Raw genomic sequence first — 23,413 nt, 5'->3', positions numbered from 1 at the left:
AGCCTACTCCAGAACAGGTACATACAGCATTTTTTAATTTGTAGTTGTTGCTGATATCTGCTCAGGGCAAAGTAATGGTATGTCATTTGTGTTTGAATATTCTAATTTCAAGTGAAGGACTGCTGGAAGTTGACTTGATAAAAAGAAATATTATTAGCATTAAGAAAATGAAATTCTCCACATCTGAGCAGAAGAATATTTTGAATGAATATATCGTAGCTGCTCAGGTTGGACTCAGGGCTAGATTAAATCACCAAAGCTGTCATCATAGTCCGTGGGAATATAGTTTAGTGGAGTGTGGAGAGCAGTGCAGCTCACTGAGAAGTAGAGGCTGCTCAGCTGCACTGCTCATTCTGCCCCACTGATTGTAGTGGCTAAATCCCCATGGAGTATAATGGGAGGCTGAACTCCTCCCACACTTACAGCAACCTACATTTAGTGTCTTGTGGAATGGAGTCCCACCTTGGTGCTTATGGTCGATGAATAACATTGGTATTTGATGAGAATTATAAAGTGACACATTAAAAACTGTTAGAACTTTTTTTGACAATTTGGCAATAAATTAAATCTTAGTGCACCTGTTATTAACTAGGATACTATAGTAGTATCTGGTACTACTGTACCAGACAGATTAAGTGGTATAATGAAGAGTGATGAAATAAATAGTGTAACTGAAATCAACTAACCTTGAACTGATGAGAGGGAGTTTCCAGTGAGAAAATGAGACCTGCTCTGATACATGAGGTTTTATAGAAGCTCTCTTTTCTAATCGTATGTATTGAAAGGTGGATCTGTTGTTTAAAAATGTTTCCTTTTATCACTATTAAGAGGTGTCTTAAGTTTCCCAATGCTGGACCCATAGTTTTAAATGAGTGTCAGTAATTAGGGGTACTTGTTCAACACTATGGTTGATTCATTAAAAAATAATCATTTTTCGTATTAGCTCTTAAGCAGTGTCATGTCAAGTTCTAGTTGTTCTTCATTTGGGAGTTAGAAGCACGTAATAAAATTTAACTGATCTCTATATCTTCCTATTTCTGTATCTTTCTGAGGTCATGAGTATAACTGAAAGACAAAGGCTTCAGTAGCCCAGAGGATTTATATGGCCCCGAGTTTCTAGAGTTTTCTGTTTTTTAAAAACATCCCCTTCCAAGATTATTATATTTCCAGCATTCTGATAAAACTTAAAATAATGATCTGCAGATATAGATGATGCAGTGAATGCTACTATTCTTCAATAGACTGAACACAGTGTAGATTTCCTTACTTGCACTTTGTTACATGACAAAAACCTTCATTAAGTCTATTATATGTACATTTTACTAAACTTGCCATACTTGTGAAGTTTGGATATCCTTGGAGCAAAGTTTTTCTGCCAGTCCTAACAAATTTCAGAAGCTTCAGAAATAATATGACACATGCAGTGAATATTCACTGAGTGTAAAGATGAAAGGATAAAGGAGGTCACAGTGTTTTGCTCTTATTTAACTTTGTTTTCAGCATACTCCTGCCCTCCCCAGTTAATTAAGTTTTAAAGCAAAAGATTTGTGATATGCAAGCATGTATATGTTATTTAAGATACACTAGCATCTAATCCCAAGTTTTGTATTGGGCAATGATCACTCCCTTTCTGATCTAACCTGCCTCCTGCATGTCCTCTTAATATTTGGTGGACCTTGCTTATGTGGGGAGTCCCAAGGGAGTGGATTAGTTCAGCTTTGGATGGAGCAGTCAATCCTCTGCTATGCTGATCCACCTATATCATTTCCTCCCAAAGCTAACTTATAACATTGCAATTGTCAGTGAGGTGTGTCTGGAGCCACAGCTCGGCTCATGCCAGTGTGTAGCACCTTGTCTTATTCAGAACAGGGTCCTTCTGTTTTATTTTAAAATATGCAATTTGCAATTTTAGAAAGAAGCACAGCAGTGTGACTATTAATCATTTTTAGTAATTTTTATGAAGGATCAGGAAAGTTTCTAGACTCTTTTTTTGAGTGACTTTGGGAAGAGCAACTCTTTGCCCCTGCTGAATATGCAGGTTTCACTTCCTGGATTTGCTTCTCTCCCTCTCCTCTTCTGAAAGATGGGAGTATAAATGGATCTATGAACTTCATTCTCAGAGGCTCAGCTTCCCTAAGTCTTTATTTTCTTTGGCATGAGGCCATTTGCCACATAGCAAATCAAGGATCAGTGTGAGGACCTCCCTCTGTTTTGGGAGATTTCAGGTGGATTCAGTATAAAGCTGAATGGCTTTCTTCTGTGGTGTAATAGAAATCGTGGCAGCTGCTGTTGGAGTTCTTGGCTGTTTCTGCTGATGAAACCCAAAATAGAAATATGTCTATTTAAAACATTCATTTCCCTGAAGCTGCCCAAAGAGCTTGCTTGCTTGGGCAAGAAACCTAAGTAAACAGGCAAGCTGTCAAATAATGCAAGTAATGCCTCATTGCTGTTATTCATGATAAACAGTGGGAAATAGTACTGGCGATTGGATAGGAATGGAAGATCTCTTCCCTGAGCTAGTTAGATCACTGACAAAATAAACGTTTGGAGATTTTTCTCCCAGGTGTAGAATACGTGGCCAGAGAGTCACAGGACCTAGTACTGCAGTCTTGTGGATCATTGAATTTCATACACAGTTGAGGATGTTTTTCTCTGCAGCACATGTGGAGAGAATATCACTGGAGACAAGAGACTGAGTATTTGGCTGTTAGTTCTCTTTTCTTTTGCATCTTTCTCAGGTATAGTAGCTGACACACCAAACTAGTGCTTAGGGTTATGGGTACTGTGTCTGTTAAAAAGGCTTTTGCTTGAAGACAAAAATAGTGTCCTAAACCTTAGTTTTACCTGCTCTGATGGTGATCAGTGTTTCAGAAGTCTAAAAAAAGAAAAAAAGCTAATTCTGGAAATACTTGCAGAGTATTTGACTTGAAAATGTTCCTGCACATTGTTCTGAGAAGGGAAAAGAAAACTTTAAAGAAGTAACTTTTCTTTTTGCCAGAGCTGCTTTTTTTCTCTGAACACTTCAAAATTGAATCTTTTTGAAATGTTTGTTTTAACTCTAGCAACTGTGCTGTGTCGTTATTTTTAATACTACAATGTTGTAGGTTTGACCCTTTCAACATTGCAAGCTGGATTAGGCCAGTGGGCTATTAGAACCCCTAATTACATTAGAAACTGAAAGATGATTCTCTTTACTCTCCTGAGCTGAACATCAGTTGCCAACATACATTTTTTTTACTGCACATAGTGGTAGGCCAACTTTTGACCAGTAGAGGGCAATAGGTATGTGCATGTATAGGTACAGTGCTCAATAATTCATTCTGGAACCGTTTGGGGAGTGTTTAGTTTTATTTTTTTCAGTGTTGTTGATGATAATGAGAACAGAATTTTGGACCTAGCTAGCCACAGGAAACAGTGGAACATTGCTGAATTATAACTCTTTGGACTCTTCCCTTTCCTTTCTCTCCTCCACTTATTTCCCCCTTGATATATGTGACATTACAAATCCTCAGAGACTTAAGTATCTGAAGGATTATTAAAGCTTTTATTGAACTGAAAGGAGTTAAGCAAATTCTAGGCAAAGACAGTTTCAAATCAGGATATTTCATATAATCTAGAATTCAAACATTGTTTGACAGACTTTCTTCAGTTTTTTTCGGGAATGTTTTTCTTGTCCTTAGAACTGCTAATTTGCTGGTTTAAGTAGACTTTTTAAGATAGCATAAGGACAGAAATGATGTCTATGATAGAATCTTGTAACTATTGGTGACGTATTTATCTTCAGGCTTTTGATAAAAACTACCTAAAGAGTACATTTTAGTCCTCATTATTTATGCGGGATACGCATTGCTAATTTCATGCACTGTCTTGCTTCACAACTATTCCTGTTTCTTTTTTAGTCCGAAACTCAGAATGGCAGTGCAACATCTAGTCAAGAGCGTACTCCTCCTGTGTCCGCTAATACTTCTATGAGTCCTCGGCAGCGCCGTGCCCAGCAGCAGAGTCAGAGAAGGGCTCCATCTTCAACTGACTTTAATCGGGTCCAGCAACCAAGGGTCAACATGAACCACACTGGATCAACTGTTCTGATTGTCCTTCTGACTTTTGCATTGGCAGCTCTTATATTTCGAAGAATATATTTGGCTAATGAATATATATTTGAGTTATAAGCTTGTTTCTGTCTTAAGAGCTGTTACTGGAATGCTTCATTGAACAAGGTTTTGGGTATGATATGAGAACTGTTTACAAAGATTACTTTTTGTATTTACACTTAAGTCCTTATGAATGTTAATGTACCTACAGATACATTACTTGTGTAAAAAATAAAAATAAAAAAAAAAATAAAAAAGAAAAAAGGCAAAGTTGGACATTTAACTATAAGTGTTGACTGAGTGCCCACTAGATAGCTAGAGAAACAATGCAGTGGAATGGTAAGGTTTAGGCATGTGTGAGGGGACTCAATTTGTGAGTAATTTATTAACTAGAAAAAGACAATTTAAAAAAAGTGGTTGATTCACTTTTTTATGGAACACGAATGCAAATAATGACCCCATCTGATTTAGTATAAGATTTAACATTGGAGAAGGGATTTTAAAATGAAACACTATTATGTATTTGTGTTCAATGAGCTCATAATTTACAGGGAATAGTGTTTTGTAACCACTTTTATTTACCATGACACATTTCTGGGGGGAAGTGCATACAAGTTGGTTGAGAATTTGCTTTGTGTGTGTGAAAGGGGAAAAGGGGAAGGGGAGCAAAGAAGGGGCCAGAAAACTAGTTGCATTATTTTGTTTTTTAATTTTTTGGAAGTAAGATAAGATAATCTTTTACAAGATTTGAATGTCCTCTTCTAATACTGTCAATTGTATATCTTGCTTTTTTAAATTTGAAGATTATATAAAACATGTCTATTCTTGCAATAGTTATAAATATGTAATATAATTATTTACCCAGAGCTATTGTCTTTTAATTATACCATAAATATAGCTAATGCATTAAACTGAATGTTTCATATTTGGGTTTATTTACTAAAGAAAATTTAAACGGTATCATAGTTAAACTCTCATATGTACGAACATGTTTAAGAGAAATATTTATTAAAGCCTTGGTAGTAATAAACTATTTCAAGCCAGTCTTCAGTTATGTTTCAGATATCACATGTGTTTTTGTTTGTTTTGTTTCAGTGACTTTTTTTTAATATAAAATCAATAATGGACACAGAGGCTTTCTGTATTATTAGCTTATAAAAATGAATAACTGATGACATATTCATGAATGCTGTGAAATCACATATGCAAGCAGTAGACCTGAAGTTGTTAGGGCTTCAGAAGGGTTTGTTTGTGAATATTTTAAAGTACTGCAGTACCAAAGCAATTGGTGGCATAATTTTCCTCTTCTATTATTGTTCTGATTTCAATGTACTTTAATATGGTTATTTAAAAGACAACGGAGTTTAGCTAATTTTCATTTTGCTGTTGTCACATATGCTAGCAGTGACTTAAGATAAATTCTCATCCCGTTTCTCAGCAAATATTTATTAAGCTACCTACAGCTCTCCTACATTTTATTGAATATGGTACGTATTAGAGTGCTTTGAAAGACTAAGTAGCTATAACAACTTAAAAATAAATCAAGCCCATCATGTGCCTGGATGCTTAAAAAAACCTGGAAACTTTAAAAAAAAAATCTTAATTGCACTTTTTATTAGCACTTGCAGATTGTTGATAGTCTTTTTGTTAGCAGGTACAATGGAACAAACATCAAAAAATTGAATATTTTCTTAAACAGTTCAGGCAAAAGTATCCAGCCTGTTCAGGTAATTCACCAGTTACTTGCACATTCTGCTGCAGAACAATTTGGTGTCCTATATTAAGTGATGTGTGTTTTTCTGATTTGTATATTGTTAGAAATATTAAAAAATTCTCCAGATCCCATACTCTCTAAAATAAAAGTGCTGTTTTTCCTAGTTGGTATGTTGTTTGAATACCCATTCTAGTTAAGTGTTGCAAACCTAGGCCCATAGCAAAGAGTTTTGAAAGAGGTCTGATCCCAAAGGCAGTTTTGCTGGGTTTTGACTTGCTTGCTCCTCTCAAAGTTTTGTTCTGAATGTGCTTTGATATTCCTAGAGACTCATTGCTGCGCATGTCAGACTTTTGTTTCCATATCCGTATCTGTACAGCAAACTTTTTATTACTAAAGCAGTTAAGTGCTCTGCAGAGAGGCAGTCTAAATTGCCCTTTGAATGTACTGTCAAAAAATAAACTGAATGGTCCCTGAAAACAAGCTCTTCATTGTGATTTAAAAAAAAATCTGTTTTGAGCTTTTCATTCTTACCTCAAAGTCTTATAAAAGTTAAAATACCTGATTTTGCAAAGACCTGTTTGAAAATATGAATATTAATGGTGACTGTCAATCAGTGTGAAGTCTATTGCATGTCTAGATATTTTTGAGGATTACTGTGTTTTAATTTCCCTTTAAAAATTAACAGTGAATAAAATAAACATTTTAAGAGGAAATAGCTCATATTTTGCCTTGAACACATAAGAAGCCAGACTGACTAAACTGGAAAATAAAATCTCAACTGCCATAAGACCACCAAAAATATTTATCATTGCAAAATATACTTATCTTAAATGTGATGGTACAGGCAGTTTTCTACTTGAAAAAGATGCCGTGATAATGAACAGAAAATCTGAAAAGCCTAATGAAAAGGGACAGCATGGTTTTACACAGTCTGGCGGAAGGACAGCACTGGCCTGAGATTAGGGGATTGAGCAGAAAGCTGGCATGCAGAATTGCAGTTTTTATATAATGGCTTTAGTAAATATCCTTTAGGACCCAGTGGAAATGTTTGGCGAGGCAAACTTCATGGGTAATGGCCAATCATTAAGCGATGATCAGGGGAAAGCTTTGAGTGAGAAGCCCTTGAAAGCCTGTCTAAAGTACTAAATCAGAAAAGCAGCATTCCTGCCAATGATCACCGACAAACACGCGACCCTGGAATTAGAGTTGATTCAATGTTTAAACCGGGGGGGTACTTGTACTACAGGAGGTGACTGGAGTGCAGAGTGTCTAACTGCTATTTCCTACGAGATGCCTTATTTTGCAAAACTCTTTTTATTGATTTTGTATTTGGTGGTTCTTGTGGAAAGCAGAAAGCACAGAAGAAGGAGGTGGACAAGCCAGTTGGAAGTGCAGAAGGCAAGGTAAGGGTTATTAAAAAATATAAATACTTCATTATGTAGGCATAAAAATCTGCTCTGTCAGTGTGTTTGTGTATAGAAAATTCATTTTAGTTGTATGTGAGAACAGCTTTGTAGATGATGTTTTTTGAATAATTTTAGGCAGTCTTTGGTACTGTATTCAGCTTTAACTGTCAATGGGTACAGTTGGTGGGGCAGTTTTTGGCAGAGAACTTGACCACTTCAGCATGGATCATGGTAAAAAATATTCTTAGACATAAACATGAATAACATAATTACACACACTTAAGAGGTATATTCATATCTACATATTATCCTAGTACCAAACCAAGTAAGTATTTCAAGAGATTATTCTATTTACTGTGGTTGTCGAAATGTTCGTGCTACTTATATTCATTTGAAAATCCATGTTACTGTTTAACAATTTGAGGGTGGACAGGTTGGAGAGTGTGCATGATAGAAATAACACAGGAAGTTAGCATAGGAAGTTACCCAGGGCTTTTGAAATTGTATTTTGAAAAATTATGTAAACTTTAATTTTATAAAGTCAAGCAAATGCACAACAAAGAGTTAAATGTCTTAGTAAAGTTTATTAGATTTACTGTTGCTGAGATTTGGGAGGTTTACGTTAGAAAAGATAATCTTTGAAACCTGTCAGACAGAGTATGTTGTCCTTTCCTGTATAGTTATGTCATCCAGTGACAGTTATATCTTAAAAGATTGTTTTTCGAAGGGCTGAAAAATAAAATGGGGTTAATCCATCTTGTTAAATGGCTTCACTCTGGCTGTAAACCTTCATCTTTTTTGTTTTGTTTTGTTTGGCATAACGCTCTAAATGCTTTTTTAATCCATAGGGAGTGGTGTTACTTGCCTGTTTTACAAAGAAATGTTGTGACATTTCTATGTGTCATTCAAATGTTGTGACATTAAGCTGAAACAGCTAGGACCTGTTCCTGAACTATTAAAGCCAAGTGAAGTTTTGCTACCTATTTCAGCAGACTCTGCATTATTGAATGAAATCTTTAATTCTAACAAAATTCCCAAGTCTATGTACTGTTACAAGTAAAGGATTCAGCAGTAGCGTTTTCTTGCAAACAATTTATGTGTAGTAGATGTATTTTACTGTGAAGGGACAAAGGGTATAAATCTTTCTTCTAAACAGGTCTTTTTGCAAAAGTAGCACTATTCTCTGGGTTATTGGTATTTGAGTATTTTTTAAATTTATTTAAATACTACAAGATAACATACAACTTCTACAATGCCATTGTTTTGGGAAAGTTGTGATAGAGTGGAAGTTAAAACATTGCTAAAATTGTTTATACAAGTGAATTTAATAAAGAATGGCATATAATGAGTTTAATAAGCAGTTCTCCAGCCAGGTAAAGCAAAAATAATAATAGCACATACCTGAAATAGCACATACCTGAAATATAAGGAAATTACTTCAAAAATAAATTAAGACAATGGGCTGTTGTCTGTTTACATTTTTTTTCCTACACAGTGAATGCATTTATTTAAAAGTATATAAAAGTATTTGGAAATGTCAAATGTAAATGACATGTGAATTACAGAGAATTCCGTAATATTACAAGTAAAGCATATTGAGCAGTGACATTGGTATTTTAAATTTCCATTTGTCTCTTTTTATAGGAAAAAATGATTATCTCTAAACCAACAACAAATAGTGAACTGTTCTAGTAAAATCAAATGAAAACCAGTGCCTATGTTGGCTTTCTAATCATATACAGAAAAATGAAAACAAAGTGTCTTTTAATAATTGCATCACACTTTCTACTTAGTATTTCTTTTGTTGACTTAGCATAAGAATATAGTAAATTTATTTTACAGTAAATGTATTAGCCAAGAAAATCTATTACTATGAGTAGAAATATACATTTGAGAAGCGAATTTGATATTTTGTTTCTTTTAAGATGATACATCAACCTAGTCTAAAAGATCTTTATATTATTTTCAATAAGATAGCTTAGGTTGTGTGAGTACAGAAATTTCTGTAGTTCATTACTTGTACATTTTATATAGGTTCTTATCCATTGGCCCCTGGTCTTGCATTCACAACTGTGAATAAATTTCTGGAGAGGATATGCAGACTCTGGTGCTGAAGGGGACTGCAAAGTGTGTAAGGGTGCAAGTGCACATGTAGGATATGGGCCATGGTCAATGCTCCCATATTGCTAGCCTGGATTTTCCAGAGAGAGCAGTATACGCAGTCTAGGCTACTGCTGCTGGGGTACGCCAGATTTGCCACGTGTAGCATCAACTGTGCAGTGTGTGTGTGTCTGTAGCTTCCTTGAAGCATCAGCCTTATTGTAAGTGCCAAGCAAGCACTGTTGGCTTGTTCAGCCTTACGGATTTGAAACAGTTTGGGGTACTTCAGTAGCCCTGCGGTGGCTACAGCTCAGGAATCACAAACAAATGCTGACAGTCTTCTGGACTATCCACCCGGACCCTGTACGCTTCTGTACAGAAAAAAAAAGTGAAACTGTGAAAAATAATGCTTCTGTTAATGTTTATTGCTCTATAAAAATGCTGATACTGCTTCTGGTAATGTTTATTGCTTTGGGTAAATTGTGCTAGAAGGGAGGGTTTGGGAGATATCCAGCCCTATTCGCTTGTCTCCTTGACTGGAATACTGTGATTGAAGTGTTTTTTGTATGTCTGACTTTGAGTCTGCCTTTTCATCTTTCATCACAGCTGTGTGAAGCCTCACGCATCAACCAGGAAAAACACCATGCTTCTGAAACAGAAGTGGCTTTGAACTTATGTTAGCTAAAGAGCTTGTGCCAAGATTTTTGGAAGTGGATAGTGATTTGGAGCATTTTGTTAAAGTGTTTTGTTTCGTCATTCTATTTTGTCATTTTCAGGGCATGCTAGACACAAACCTTTGGGTCGAGACCCAAAGCAGATGCATCTCAAGTCACTATGCATGTTTGCAAGTCTTTTGCCTCTTGCTGTACACTGCAATGATGGCTTTTGGAATTGGTGGTCTTAGCTTGAAATATTTATAAATTTGAAGAGTGAATTTCCAATTTCTTTTTTTTTCCCTGGTGAAAACTGCATGCTACCTTTGTTCTCAAGTTGTTCTCTGCTGCTGGGTGGCGCAGCCCCTCGGTTGCTTTGGACTGCTGCATTTTTTCCCTCCCAACTTTTGACCAGGTGACCCAGGCAAGCCTTCTGGTCTGTGGTACATCCCAGCCCCTACTGACTCCCTGCTGCTGTGTGGTGGTCTTTGAGAAATGTGGAATTTGGAAGTGGCTCAGTCAAACTATGTCGATAACCGTTACTTACAGGTGTGTGTGTGCATTGCTTGGGGTTCGAGTCCAGGGCACTGCACAATCTCTAGTTGTGCAAGGTCTGTTTTCTCGAAATTTTTGCAACAACACTGCAGCATTGGTTCCTCTGCTCTTGCTAAAGTAGCAGCTGTTCTTTTTGCATTCTGTGTAAATGAGGAAATTCAGTACTGATGCAGGGTGGCTGCCTTTTTTCAATCCATGGAGGCCAAAGGAGGTGTGTGACATATGACGACACGGACCTGAGGTAGGGTAGTGCAAAGATCCTTTTTTGAAAAACACAATGGCCGGTTATATAGCAACCAAGCCCAGCCACTCCTCCAAGTGTCTCCTAAGTACTGTGGCATCTTGTGGTAGGTAGGAAGACATCTCCTGATCCCTGGCAGGCAGGCAGGCCGGCCAGCAGGACAGGTCCACCGTAGCTGCTGACATGTAGGCAGGAAGGCACACCGTGACTGCTGGTATGCAGGGAAGAAGGCACATCATGATCACTGGCAACTCACATGCACACATTCTGGCCACAGATCAGTTACCACATCATCACTCTCTGCCTTAGAGATTCTCTGCTGTCTTACACAGTGCCATCCTATTTTGGTCCCCAACAGAGGTGCATGTAAAAAGCCTAGCTTGGTCCTTGAGACTTGTGACAGAATCAAAGCAGACTGAATCTTACTTGTTCTGTGTGCTGTCTTGGCTACTTCATGTCCAGCCGGGAAACTGTGAGGTGAAGTCCTTTACTTAAGGGTGTTAGCAAAGTCAGGAGGTTCAAGTTTTGCTCCTTCTGACTGTGCTCTAGCTGTATAGTTGTCTGTTTAGACTGTGAGATGTTAGAGCATAGACACTGCTTCCTCACCAGCCTGCATATATTCAGCACTGTATCTTAAGTAACAGTGCCTCCTGGCTCTGTATTCGACCTAACAGTGGCTCCTGGCTCCCTTCGCTAGACCAGCTATCTCCTATTGTCAGATCTGTTGACATCATTTGGCTCTTTGCAGTGTTTACTGCCCAAGCAGACTTTAAAAAGTCTGGAAAGCTAAGCATTGTCATAGTGCTGTACCACTGCAGTTAAATATCCTGGTTTACTTTTGCTGCTTTTGACACAGATACAACTTGCACTGATTTCAAATGGGAAGGTGTGTGATCCCTTTTTATTTTTTCAAGGCACAGAATTGTTCTGAGTGTCTCTACTGTGCGCTGTGTGCTGTAGGGTGTTTTTAAATGAAGTGGTATTTCAGTGAGGCTGTACCACTGATTTACAGGATGGCATTATAATACTATTAGGGTTTTCCATACTATTCCTCATATGGCCTAAAATCCAATTTTTTTATATATATATTCTTTGAGTAGAGATTTCACTGAAGAGTGTTTCACTGATACTCAAGTCTTCCCCTGATGATTAAAGTCAAGCAGACTCGATAAGATTGTTTTTCTCCTCTTCCAGCTTTTCAGAGTCTGAGGCCATACTACGGCCTGTCAAGTGAAACAGTGTCACCAGCCCTAGCTTGCAAAGAGGAAATACAGCTAAACTCCTCTGCAGCTAGCCCTTATGATCTGAACTTGTTTCCCAAACCATTCCTGTTAATTGCTATGCTTGGGTTTATTCCCGTACTTTTAGGCAACTGTTAATGCACCTGAGTTTGAACTGCACTTTCTCCGACTGGTTCTCCTTTACAGCCAGCTGGGAGAGAGAACAGCTCGTAGGTCCTGATTCAAATAGGAGCCCAAACTTGGGTGAGAGGAATCCAAACCTTCCTAGGTGACATATGCCCAGGAGCAGAAGGGTTTATATTCCTTCAGAACACCCATTTAATATCAATTAATGTCAAATTGTTTTCTGAAGTTTTTAGAGCCCTTGGCTCCAGAAGTGCTTTGTTTCTGGGATATCAAATGAGATGTTCCTGAATGATCTCCTCCATTCTGTTTTACTTTTGTTATGGTTTTTGGCATGATTTTTATTCTGTTTCTTCTTTCTCATCTCCTTTTTAAAGTGAATAGGTTATCAGTGTTATCAACAGTTATCGGTGCCCCTTAGTTTTCTTGTTGCTCTTCTGAATTAAATCTTCTGACAGGAAACATTTTCCTGATCTGTGATTTATGCTGCCTTTGCTCATACTCTTTGTGTTTTGCATTTTAATGATCCTTAAGCACCTCCATGGCCTTCCCCATGTTCTGCCCTTTTGGGAAGAGGAGAAGAGGAGAGATGTGGTTCCCTACAGGATGGAGAGTGTGTGTAAGGTAGCCTCGTTAGGATGGTGTGCTTCTGGAGGAGGCCGTGGGAAGTTTATGCACAAACTCACTGGAGGAGCCCTTCAAAGAGGAGAGAGGACTTACAGAAACACTCAACATGCAAAGGAAGAGGGGAATGTATGAGAGGATGGGAGAAATGAATTCCAGTTAACATTTTCATACAGTCTAACCTTGGGGCCCAGCATTGAGATGAATTTGTACTGCTGCAGCAAACGGTCCCTGACTATAGGGGTCTCTTACCCCTGTTGTTGGACAGTTGCAGTGTTTTATATTTGTGCAACTAGGGCGTGCAGCCGGCCAGGTGGAAACATTGACCAAATTTTGCTGTTACTAACAGGCTTGCAGTTCAATTAGCCTCCATGCTGCCCTGCTTGTCCATGTGGGCTTGATTCTTTTGATTTCAGTGGGGCTGTTCATGTCACTAGCACTGGACACAAGGTTGGGCTGGCACATACACTTCTAAGTGTGGTGATTGTTTTGTACGCTGTGAGTTTTCAACGGAGATGTTTCCACCTAATTTACTCTCATTTTTGTACCTATTAGAATAGTCCATTTCTTTTTCTTCAAAGATTTTTGTTCTTTACCAGCCAGTAACCTTCCTCCCACACAAGCAAACAGCTCTTAACCCTCCTGCATCTTGTCCTCTTCATTTATTTTTAGTAAGTTGCTGTAATCAGCCATTTGTCAGAAATATTTAGAACTTTATCAGATTTTAAGTCCAGAGCAAAGGGGTTGAGGAATCTTAATGGTTCTCATTCTCCTTCCTGCACCCCTGGGGCATAGCAGGGGATGCCGATCTGGATTTTCTTCTGAAAGTGTATGCAGTGTCTGTCTGTCTGCTGTTTCGTTATCCACTTACGCCATTTTAGTGACTTCCTTGCACTTTTCTCAGGGGCTTATTCTCATGCTTGTTCTAATGTTCTCATATAATCTATGATCTTCTAATAAAAAATATAGTTTCTTTTGTTTCCTAAAATTAAGTGAAGGGAAGGCTTGCAGGTCTTGCTGACTTCTTTGCATAAAACCATGTTTTCCCAATGCTGTGGAGGGCAATGGGTAATTTTGCCCTTGTTTAAAAGACAAAGTGCTGTCCCTCTGCCCACAGAAACAGCTGATACTTGCCTGATGTTTGTGAGTACTGGGCAGATATTCTTAGAATAACATATGACATTGCATAACTATTGCTAGAAAGAGCAAGCTTTTCATGATGATATTACCATGGTACCAGATAAAGTTATAGCAAGGTAATGTATGGCTCAGAATCTGCATGTTCTATTATTGCCTGCTCTGGGCCATTGTACTTGCAGGAAAAAAAGTGCTTCCTATCTGCCCTGCATCCAGGCTCCTCCATGAGGAGCTGGACTTTTCTCCTAGCACCTCTCCAGAGAGCTGTGATATCTGAGGCAGAGAGAGCACAGTGTCAGCCTTCGAGCCAGGCTGAACTTGCAGGGCTGCCAGCAGGGAAGGCCTCATCTAAATTAACACTATGGAGAAACAGCTTCAAGACTTGTCACGCTGGTCTGCTCTTCAGTGGTAACTGCTGTCCCAGTTCCCAGCATGGGCAACTGCTCTCACAAAACTACCATTCACGTTGTAAATCTTAGCAGGGTCTCTGAAATAACAAAGACAGAAATCCTCTTCAGAGCGCTGCTTGGGGTACGAAGACAACAGATCAATCCTATTGCTATCTTTTGCAGTCACATCTATAAGAAGAATCATGACGTGACCAAAACTCAGAAAGGAAAGACGGAGCAGCTTCTCAGAGTTGATGACCATGATTTCACCATGAGGCCGGCTTTTGGAGGTGAGAATAATATGATTCTGTTAATTTTATGCTCATCTGTTTTGAAAAATGCATCTGGCCAGATGGCTCTTCCCTGCATCAGTGGGTGGGAAAGGACTTGGGTGGTTTCAGCAGATACTTCAAGGTAATTCAAAACAGGCCTCATCCTTACCTCATCACCTGCACTCTGTACAACTACATTCCTTCTGTTGCTAAAGTTGCATCCTTTTTGCTAGTTTTCTCCAAAGCTTGGGACTGAGTGTCATGGTAAATATTTCACTCTGTTGAGAAGGAGAGCACGCTGCAGGCTTTAATGTTCACTTGTAGTTGTGAACTTGCAGTGAACTTCTCAGTTGACTTGATCAAACTGCATAGTAAAGAACATACTAGGTGGATCCCTTTGCAGGGTGAATTAGGGAAGGTACGTGACCTCTCAAAGACAAAAAGACCAACAAGTCATCGCTTCTCTGACTGACCTGGCTGAATCCACTTGGCTCCAGGAGGAGATGGTTACTGTCAGGGTTGTCCAGAAAGCCTTCTTTTTGGCTCAGTGTCCCCTTTCTTGCCATTGATTTTGATTTCCTTACCTGACCTTTTAGGCTTCTTTACTCCCATCTTCTGTTCTTCTTAAGCATGTCTCAGATCTTTGACCACATAAAATCTTGTAGGGCAGGTATTGTCTGCAAAGCCTGGGTCTGTGAGATGTTGTCTTGATATCTGCTCCATTCAGTCCGGCTTTACTTAATTGGCATGCTGCTCTGTCACCCCTATTGGCAATCACATGGCATCCCACATGGTTTGCTCAATATGGCAGTGCTTTATCATTAGCTTATCTCACTGGATTGCATGTTCTCTTCTGAAGGAAGATAAATAGACAGTTCAGCACACATGAAGATGGATTGCTGATTAAATATGCTTCATCCTTCCTAATGAGAAGACTAGACTCTGAGAGGTAGATCCCATGCTCTGTTGAGTGACTTCTTTGCTAAGATCCCTAAATATGTTTCTAAGTACTAGGAATGCCCCATCCTGCTGTAAGCTCAGAGAGTTCCCCCTATTTTTCATCTCTAATTCCCTGTCTTTTCCCCCTTCCCTCTTCAAGGCCTTAAAAGAAGGGAAAGTGGAATGCTCCTGTGGTTGCCTCTGCAGCAATAACTTTCTCTTTACTTTATTCTTCCCCTGCATTCAAATAGGAAGCACTGCCATATAATAATCCGGCTGCAAATACATTTTCTTCTGATGACCATTTTCACTGTTTATTACAAGCTTGTGTCTATGCCAGAGTTATTCCTTTCCCCTTAGAAGATGGTGCTTCTGGTGCTAAAGATCGTTCCTGGCCCACTGCTCTCATGTGGGGGAGGCGAGTGTGCTTGTTCCAGTGGCACTCCTGGAGCAAGGGAAGGCAGAAGCAAAGTTCAGAGACAGGCCCAGATTTCAAAGTCCCATAGTGGATTGCACTCAGAACCTGCAAGTATACCTGCATGCCCATAACATGGACACAGTATGCATTGTATGCAATTGTAGGCCCCAAGTGGACAGGACCATACACAGCCTGCAAAATAAGGCAGTGGGAAAGAGGGGAATCCCAAACACTTGCCTTCTGCCAGCTCATGAGATGGCAGTGACCACTAGCTTGTCTCACTGAGGATGGCCATCCAAACCATAGTTCATTTGCATCATATTAAAATGCAAGCTAAAGGGAATAGGACAAGCAGAAAAAATAACCAGCTCAGAGAGGGAGTGCAAAGATGGGACCACTATTTGTCTTGGTCACTTCAGGTTAATGGAGCTGGTTTTAGCAGTAAATGGTCTTCCTAGCTATTGCCTAAGGAAAACTCCTTCCTTGAGCCAGCTGTCAGGGAGATTGGGGCAAACTCTGCTGATTGCAAAGGGGGAAGGGGATCAGGCTTTGCCTTTTGGAGGTAGAAATCAGCATCAATCATTTGGGGTGTCTTGCGAGTGTATGAATGAGCATGTAGCTCAGCAGGGGTCTGGCAACACTGGATGAGTCACACCAGGAATTTAGGCTCTCCTGGAGCTGGCTTGTCTCCACAGTGCTGACAGGAGTGAAAAGCAGTGAAAGACAATTTCTCTTGCTGAGGCAAGGAGATGCGATTCACAGCCTGCTGGGGAAGCGTATCTTTTCTGTAAGCAGGTGCTGCAGCTTTGCTCTGAGGGTAGAGATTGCAGCAGCCACCTGCTTAACTAGGATATTTCGTGGCCGCAAATGGCATATGTGAACTGGCTGCCCTGTACTTTCTGGACAGAGCTGAAAGTAGGCATTTTGATCTGATCTGTGCAATGTGGTCTGACCTTTCCAAGCCAATGCTTCTCATGGTTTTTGTCTTGAATCTTGTGACACTTTATCTTCTTTTAAAAGTTATGTTAGTATCAGATCCTGGAGCTGTTTGTTTGTGCAGGATCCCCTCCATTGTATGGAGAAAAATAAAATAAAATAAAAACCGTAAGAAATATACAGAGAGGGAATGTTTCTAGTCTTGGTAGTGAAGAAAATCCTCAAAGTGTGTACCTCATAAATCTTAGAAATTCAAATCATAAAAGATTAGAGTAGTGGGTTGGGTTTTTAGATTTTTAAGCCAACCTCAGTTTTGAAGCCTGGCACATGAACTCTGAATGTCTAATGATGACAGAATTGAAGTGCTGCTTTCTCCTTGGGACAACTGCTGCAACTCCAAGCAGAAGACCTACTGGCTCCTTGGGTAGAGGGGGGTAGGCTGTCAGGGCTGCTCTGGGAGAGGATCTCCTCTTTGAACTCCTTTCCTCAGGCTGGTAGGGAATAGCTGGGACCCAGAGTGAGTTTTGTCCTGGGTGGACGTGTATCAGAGATGGGATTCCTGTGCTTCTGGGAAAGCTGAGGGGTTTGATATGCGCTGTGCTGATGGTTTTTTAGGTTTTGGCATCCACTGTCATTGCACTATGCTTCTGTAAATAGATCAAATATTTACTATTTTTGTCAGGATCACAGAGCCCATGGAATGATCTTTGTGCACAGTTCACACCAAGGAGACACATACATTGTTACACAGTTACTCTTCCAGCTCTAATGTAACTGCATTTTAATCTTCCTCTATTCTTGTTTTTCTATGCTGCCTTCCACACTTTAGGATACCTCTAGAGCCTAAAAGCTTGGAGTAACGTTTATAAAATTTATATAATTCAGAAATATCCTAATAGCTTTGATGAGAGAGTGGCTTTTCATGAAGGAAGCACCTGGTTTCTGTAATTTTTGTTCAAAACAACCTTATCTCGCTGAGCTGCCTAGAACAGAGATATGGAGCATCAGCAAAGTTGTGCTAAATTTAGCATATGATAAGAACAAAACAAGGCAAGAGTTTAGTTCAGACTCCAGCCTGGGAAAGCATGACTCACATGAGAAGAGATAGCTTGAATGTTACAGGTTCTTGCACAGCTACAGAATTATGTAGTATATTTTTAGTGACAGATGATGAGCTTGATGGAAGAATAAAAAAGAAAGAAAACTAAAGCTTGTTAAGAGGTGATCCGTATATTTTCTTCTATAATGTTATTCATCATGCAGTCACTGTGATTTTGCTAGGCACTGTGATTTATTCCAGCTTTTCACTGTGGTGAATGCCAGTGACACTAATGTAGTCTGACTGGCATGTGACATATAGGCTTTTGTACTGCTGAAGAATAGTAGAAGAGCCTGTGGGACAGATGTAACTTTATGTGGTCACTGCTGTAAGATCCTTTCTGCCCTCTGAGTGCTGCTAAGGGACCATGGTCTGACTGAGAATCCAGCCTCATGGTATTGCATCGGGCCCGTAATGTTATGTTGCCAGTGAAAAAGAGCAAGTCATCTCTGAAAAAAATAAATAATATCATAAGGAATTTGTGAGTGACATTAGACTATAATGAAGTCCAATTCTGTAAATGTGGTGGTTCCCAGGCTTGGTGGAATAATGGACTGCTGTTAACCTTCAATGTTTTTGGTGAACCACCCTACAGCATCACCACTGAACTTTTAATGGAAAACACTAAAACGAGGACGGTTTCAGTAGGTGATTTATGGTGGACTTCTGCTCGTTTGCAGAGGCCAATCAGCAAGCTGCCAACGCAACATAGCTGTGACCACTGGAAAGTACAGGCTGGGGTTATGCAAGGTGAAACGGAAGAACGACATCAGAGGAAGGTGAAAGGCTTTTCAAGAAAAGATATCTTTGGAAAGAGTAAGCGAGCAACCAAATGTTATATAAGTTGTTATTAACAACCCAAAAGGCATGGTTGTGCTGCCTGCTCTCAGCCCATTAGAGACAGGCTATTGGGTACAGTGCTAATGACACAGATTTTTGCTTTGCTGATGTTCAAAGTAGCCTCCATAACCTAAAATAGACTTCATTTGTTTTGACCCTTGGGAAGTTATTTCCATGTCAGTGACCTTGTTCTAGCTAGCAGATGTTCAGGTATTATTTACAAATATTAATATTTAAAGATTATGTAAATGTTTGTTGTGCTGTCTTCCTTAAACACCCATTCTAAGCATTTCATCTATTACATCTCGTATTTTACAGGGAGGCTGTGAATAAGCAGCTTTAGTTGATATTTAAAATAGCTCTATCTTCTTTGCTGAGGAACAGCCTAATGCTGTACTTCTGTTTTATTTCTTCATGGCCTAACATTAGCTAGTCCTTTCTGGCCTTTCCGGGTAGTATTTTCCTCTGGATGGATGAACGGGGGGTGGTGGTGGTGAATTAAAGCATCAATAGCTTTGTATCAGTGACTGGAATTAAACTCGCTTCTCCCTCGATGACGATCTCTCAGCGAGAGATGCGAAGGAATGAAGCTCACTGCAGTGATGTGGTATCTGCTGGGCTGTGTTTGTCTGGAAGCCACCCACACCTAAAAGCTCCTGATCACTGATGGTTCAGCGGCCCCTCAAGCCTGTGGACAAACCTAGAATCTGCCAGGTCCTTAAGGTCATGCCACTAATGGCATGAGAAGGTTATTGCTGTCAAAAAGGTAGTTTTTATGTGCATATATAAATATATACATACTATATTCGTTAGAGTTATATAATTATAACATAACATATATATGTTATATTTATACACTGAAGATTGCAGTCTTGCAGCTTGCAGACATTGGATTTCTTGTGAAAACTTACAAGACCCTGTAGGTGTGCACAAGCAGCAAAGAAGTCTCAAACCTGCTTGTTTCACATGTAGACATTTTTATTCTCAGGGCCTATGTCTCCCTCACTCTTTCAAGGAATAATGAAGGGACATAGAGAGTGTCTCAAAGGAAAAACAATGAGCCTTTGAAATCACTGCCAAAGAAAGAAATTAAAGAGATGTCGCAAAGTCTTAGTCTCAGAAGTGGGGATGAAAACTGACTCCAGGTATTTTCGTGGTAAGATACTTCTCCCTATCTTCCAAAGCCTGCTGTGATGCTTTAAAAAAAAAAAAAAAAAAAAAAAAAAAAAAGTTTGTGTCCAGTACATGCTTCTGGTATGCAGGGAACTGACTGGACCTTTGCATCTTTCATGCCGCTCCTCAGAGCATGTGATTTTAGGTAATGAGACATGCTGGGATGTGACAGGCTTTGAAATTGGGCATTTTGAAGTCATTCCTGGACTGAACTAATGGAAACTTCATGGGCTCCTGTGAGAGGTTAGCCCTAGATTGGATGTGCCAGGAAATATGGGACAAAATTTGATATTCAAGCTGGAGTTCTTGCAAGACAAAGCAAACCACAAAGTTCTTCACACTGCCAAAACCCTCCCAAAATTCAGGGTAGTTAGGTCTGGGCTTTGGCTCAGTTTGTTGTCCTGATCCAACCATGTAATGCAGATGCAAAGTGGGTCTCCCCTAAAGGTCTTCTATACTGGATTTTTTTCTGTGTGCTGCATCTGAGCTGAATGTGTAATGGCTTTTGCTAAAGAGTAGGTCACAAAACTGAACAGCTTACTGCGGAGGAAAGAGAAACGAGGGAGCGTGCACTCAGCTGATTCTGAGGATACTGGGCTGTGAATATGGCCAGGAAATAAACACACGTGAAGCCAGAGACCTTGATAGGCTGGCTCCTAGGTATCTCTTCAACACCCAAGTCTGATGTGAGGCAAAGGCACTGATATGCAGGAATTTACAGAAATAACATAGCATATGTTGCTGAAGCAGTTTTGGAAGGGGGTACGTTTACCGTGAGATGCAATGATGCTGCTCTGTTGTATTACAAGAAAATCCCATGTAGAAATTGTGAGGCTGACAACCACTGCCCAGCTACAGAAGAGAGAGAGCAGGAGTGCTCCCAGGAGCCTTGTTTTGTGCTTCAGGCCACTTAAATCTCCTCTCAACATGCAAATGAAAAATCTTCTTCAAAAGGAAAATCTCTTATTTTCCACTTCCAATGTTTATATTGTCAGATTTCCTAATGACTGTTTGAGTGTCTTCAGCTTGCTTGGAAGCTGCAGTTGTGCTGTGCCTGATACATAGAGGCAATAGTTTATTGATGGATTCATTTCTGTATTGTAAGTAGAGGTCTGTGAATTTATGAAGTTTCTTAAGAGTCCGGGGCTCGCTTTCTGGCTGTATCAGTCCTGCCGAATTAGGATTGGTGTTCTGCAAGATGTTGCTGTGGACAGTGACAGAGATAATTGATACTGACATGTTTTATCTTTCTAGAAGAAATGTTTCAGTTCAAGGTTATATAATTTGTCTGTAGACCTTGATCTATAAATTTAAATCTCCATGAATTTGCCTGGTGCTTTTCAGAGGCTCTAAAGTATAAGCTGAAGAACTTTGCTGGGCTGTCGTCTTTGAATAAAGCAGTGCTGCTTCCTCTTCTTGGCCAAATCCATGGCGTTCACAGGGGATCCTTTCTCCTTCCCTTTCAGCAATGAACTTGCTAAAGAGGAGCCTGAGCTTTGAGGTCTCTGCAGCGTTGCAGTATTCAGGTCTGTGCCCACCTGTAGTTCTGCAAGCTGATCCTCCGTGCAGGAAAGCTCACAGATCTGTGGGGTTTTTTTTTCTCTCTCTGAAGAGAAAATGAATATTTATAAAATATTTTGTATGGCAAGTAAATGCTGATTGATTTATTTTTACCCCTGTAATCTAAATTGCTCCATCCTTTGTTTACCTGCTGTCTCAGCTGTTCTTTTCCCTTCCCATTCACACCTTTCTCATCCCTCTGCTCCCTTTTGATAAAGAGATTTTGTTTGCTCATCCTCAGTGGCATTTGGTGGGGAATTTGGTGAAGCATCTGGAGCCCCAGTGGTTGAACAGTTTAGTTTACAGAGAGACAGGATTAAACATCCAGCAGTTCCCTACTGATTCCAAGGATTAGTGAGACCAAAAATCTCTTGACATCTTTCTGTGACTGATCAACAGCTGTTTAATTCAACAGTATGTTCTGTAGCCAAGATGACCTTTAAGGAAACCCAGGGTTTGTTTCTGTGGTTTAAAGAGAGCATTTCTTTACAGCATTTCTGTTTTGCTTCAGACACTGTACACACTTACAAAGTTGCTCAAATCCAGTGCCTCTGCAAAACTGTATCTTGATAGAAAATTTGAAGACTGATGGGCCAAATGAATATGCAAAAACCTCACCCTCAGTTTCAGTTATCGCTGTCTGTGTTTGTTTCACCTTAAAAATTTCACATTCAGAATTTGAAATTTTGGCATAAAAGCTATAATAAAATAGTGATCGAAATTGGGGTCTAGGGAATTCATGTGACTTCAGCTGCCAGATGCATATCTGACTGGGAGAACTGAAGATTTAATGCTATGTAACAATTCAGATCAGCAATGTAGAGGTTAATGAAAGCACAAGATGTCCTAGCTGCTACTTGCTACTTTGCTATTTTGGCAAATACTCCTGCGTCTGTGCTCTTAGTCAGAGTCAAATTGCTCTACTTATCTATTGGACCCCAGTATTTTTAAAGCCTGGAATAGGGAGGAAAAAAAGGTAAAGAAACGGGAAAGAAAGCAAGTGTCCTGTTTTCAGAAAATGCTGTGGTGATCTGGTGATGGCTGCTTGGTCCAAAACAGAGATTTGGCAATGTCTATAGCTGGGATGTGGCACTGGATGGGGAGAAGTGGACAATGTCACGTGGCTGTTGAGAGCACAGGGATGAAGAAACCTGAGCAGTGGGACCCAGGCAGGGCTGGTGCATTTTCCTGGGCAAATGGCCTCCTTTGATGAGAAATAGTTTTGGAAGTTGTTTTCTTCTTTTCCTCCTGTAATCCCTATTGCCTCAAAATGGTTTACAGAGAGGCTTGAGTCATGGGGGCCTTTCAACCTTTCCCAGCTTTGTTTCTGCCTCCTAGGATCTCACAGAAGCATCTCACTTCTGTGCCTCAATTTTCCCAGACTGTAAAGTGTCTCTCTTCCTGTGAATTAAGGTCCCATGGTACTATGCAGAGTGGTCACTCTGAGTCACAGCAAAGTTTCATCAAAGCTGTGGTAATACCAACAGGAATTAGAATTAATAATCCTTATTTGCATTAATTATTATCATTAATTATGATTATTACCTAGAGCATAGATGCGGTTATCATTTGAATCATGTCACCAGCTCCCAGGCAATAACATTTTGGCCGGCTCCCTTCGCCCCTCACCATCTCTGCCTTGCCCAGCCTAACTTCTTCTCATCCAGCATTCACCAAAGGGTCTCAGTGTCTCAGGATGCCCTTGTTCTCATGCGTGTGTTTTCTCATCAGCTGTTTTGTACGCTGAACAAAGAGCAGGAAGCAAAAAAAGCAGTGATTGCTCCTGTTGATTGTAGCAGGAATCTGCCTGAAAAAGGCAGAGTAAATATTTCCACTGATATGAAGATTTTCCAGACTCATCTTAGTAATATCTGAGTTGAAAGCTTAGCATTTGAGCCTAGA

The 23,413-nt window shown here is 39.7% G+C and overlaps 2 protein-coding genes across 2 annotated transcripts in view; both read left to right on the top strand.

The window, feature by feature from the left end:
- The window catches only part of UBE2J1 (ubiquitin conjugating enzyme E2 J1), a 29,595-nt gene extending 24,454 nt beyond the window's left edge, over positions 1-5,141 (top strand). The window contains exon 8 of the mRNA XM_064508774.1: positions 3,900-5,141. Within this exon, the coding sequence (XP_064364844.1) occupies positions 3,900-4,169 (270 nt within the window). The 3' untranslated portion in view covers positions 4,170-5,141. The remainder of the gene's footprint in view (positions 1-3,899) is intronic.
- Positions 5,142-5,285: 144 nt separating this feature from the next.
- Positions 5,286-23,413, top strand: part of LOC112979347 (gamma-aminobutyric acid type A receptor subunit rho2) — a 40,057-nt gene continuing 21,929 nt past the window's right edge. Inside the window, 4 exon segments of the mRNA XM_026093441.2 lie at positions 5,286-6,925; positions 6,928-7,031; positions 7,033-7,208; positions 14,458-14,564. Coding sequence (XP_025949226.2) covers positions 6,850-6,925; positions 6,928-7,031; positions 7,033-7,208; positions 14,458-14,564 — 463 coding nt within the window. The 5' untranslated portion in view covers positions 5,286-6,849.

Source organism: Dromaius novaehollandiae, chromosome 3 (genome assembly GCF_036370855.1).
Source record: "Dromaius novaehollandiae isolate bDroNov1 chromosome 3, bDroNov1.hap1, whole genome shotgun sequence".
Lineage (NCBI taxonomy): Eukaryota > Metazoa > Chordata > Aves > Casuariiformes > Dromaiidae > Dromaius > Dromaius novaehollandiae.
This window is presented reverse-complemented; position numbering and strand designations above follow the sequence as displayed.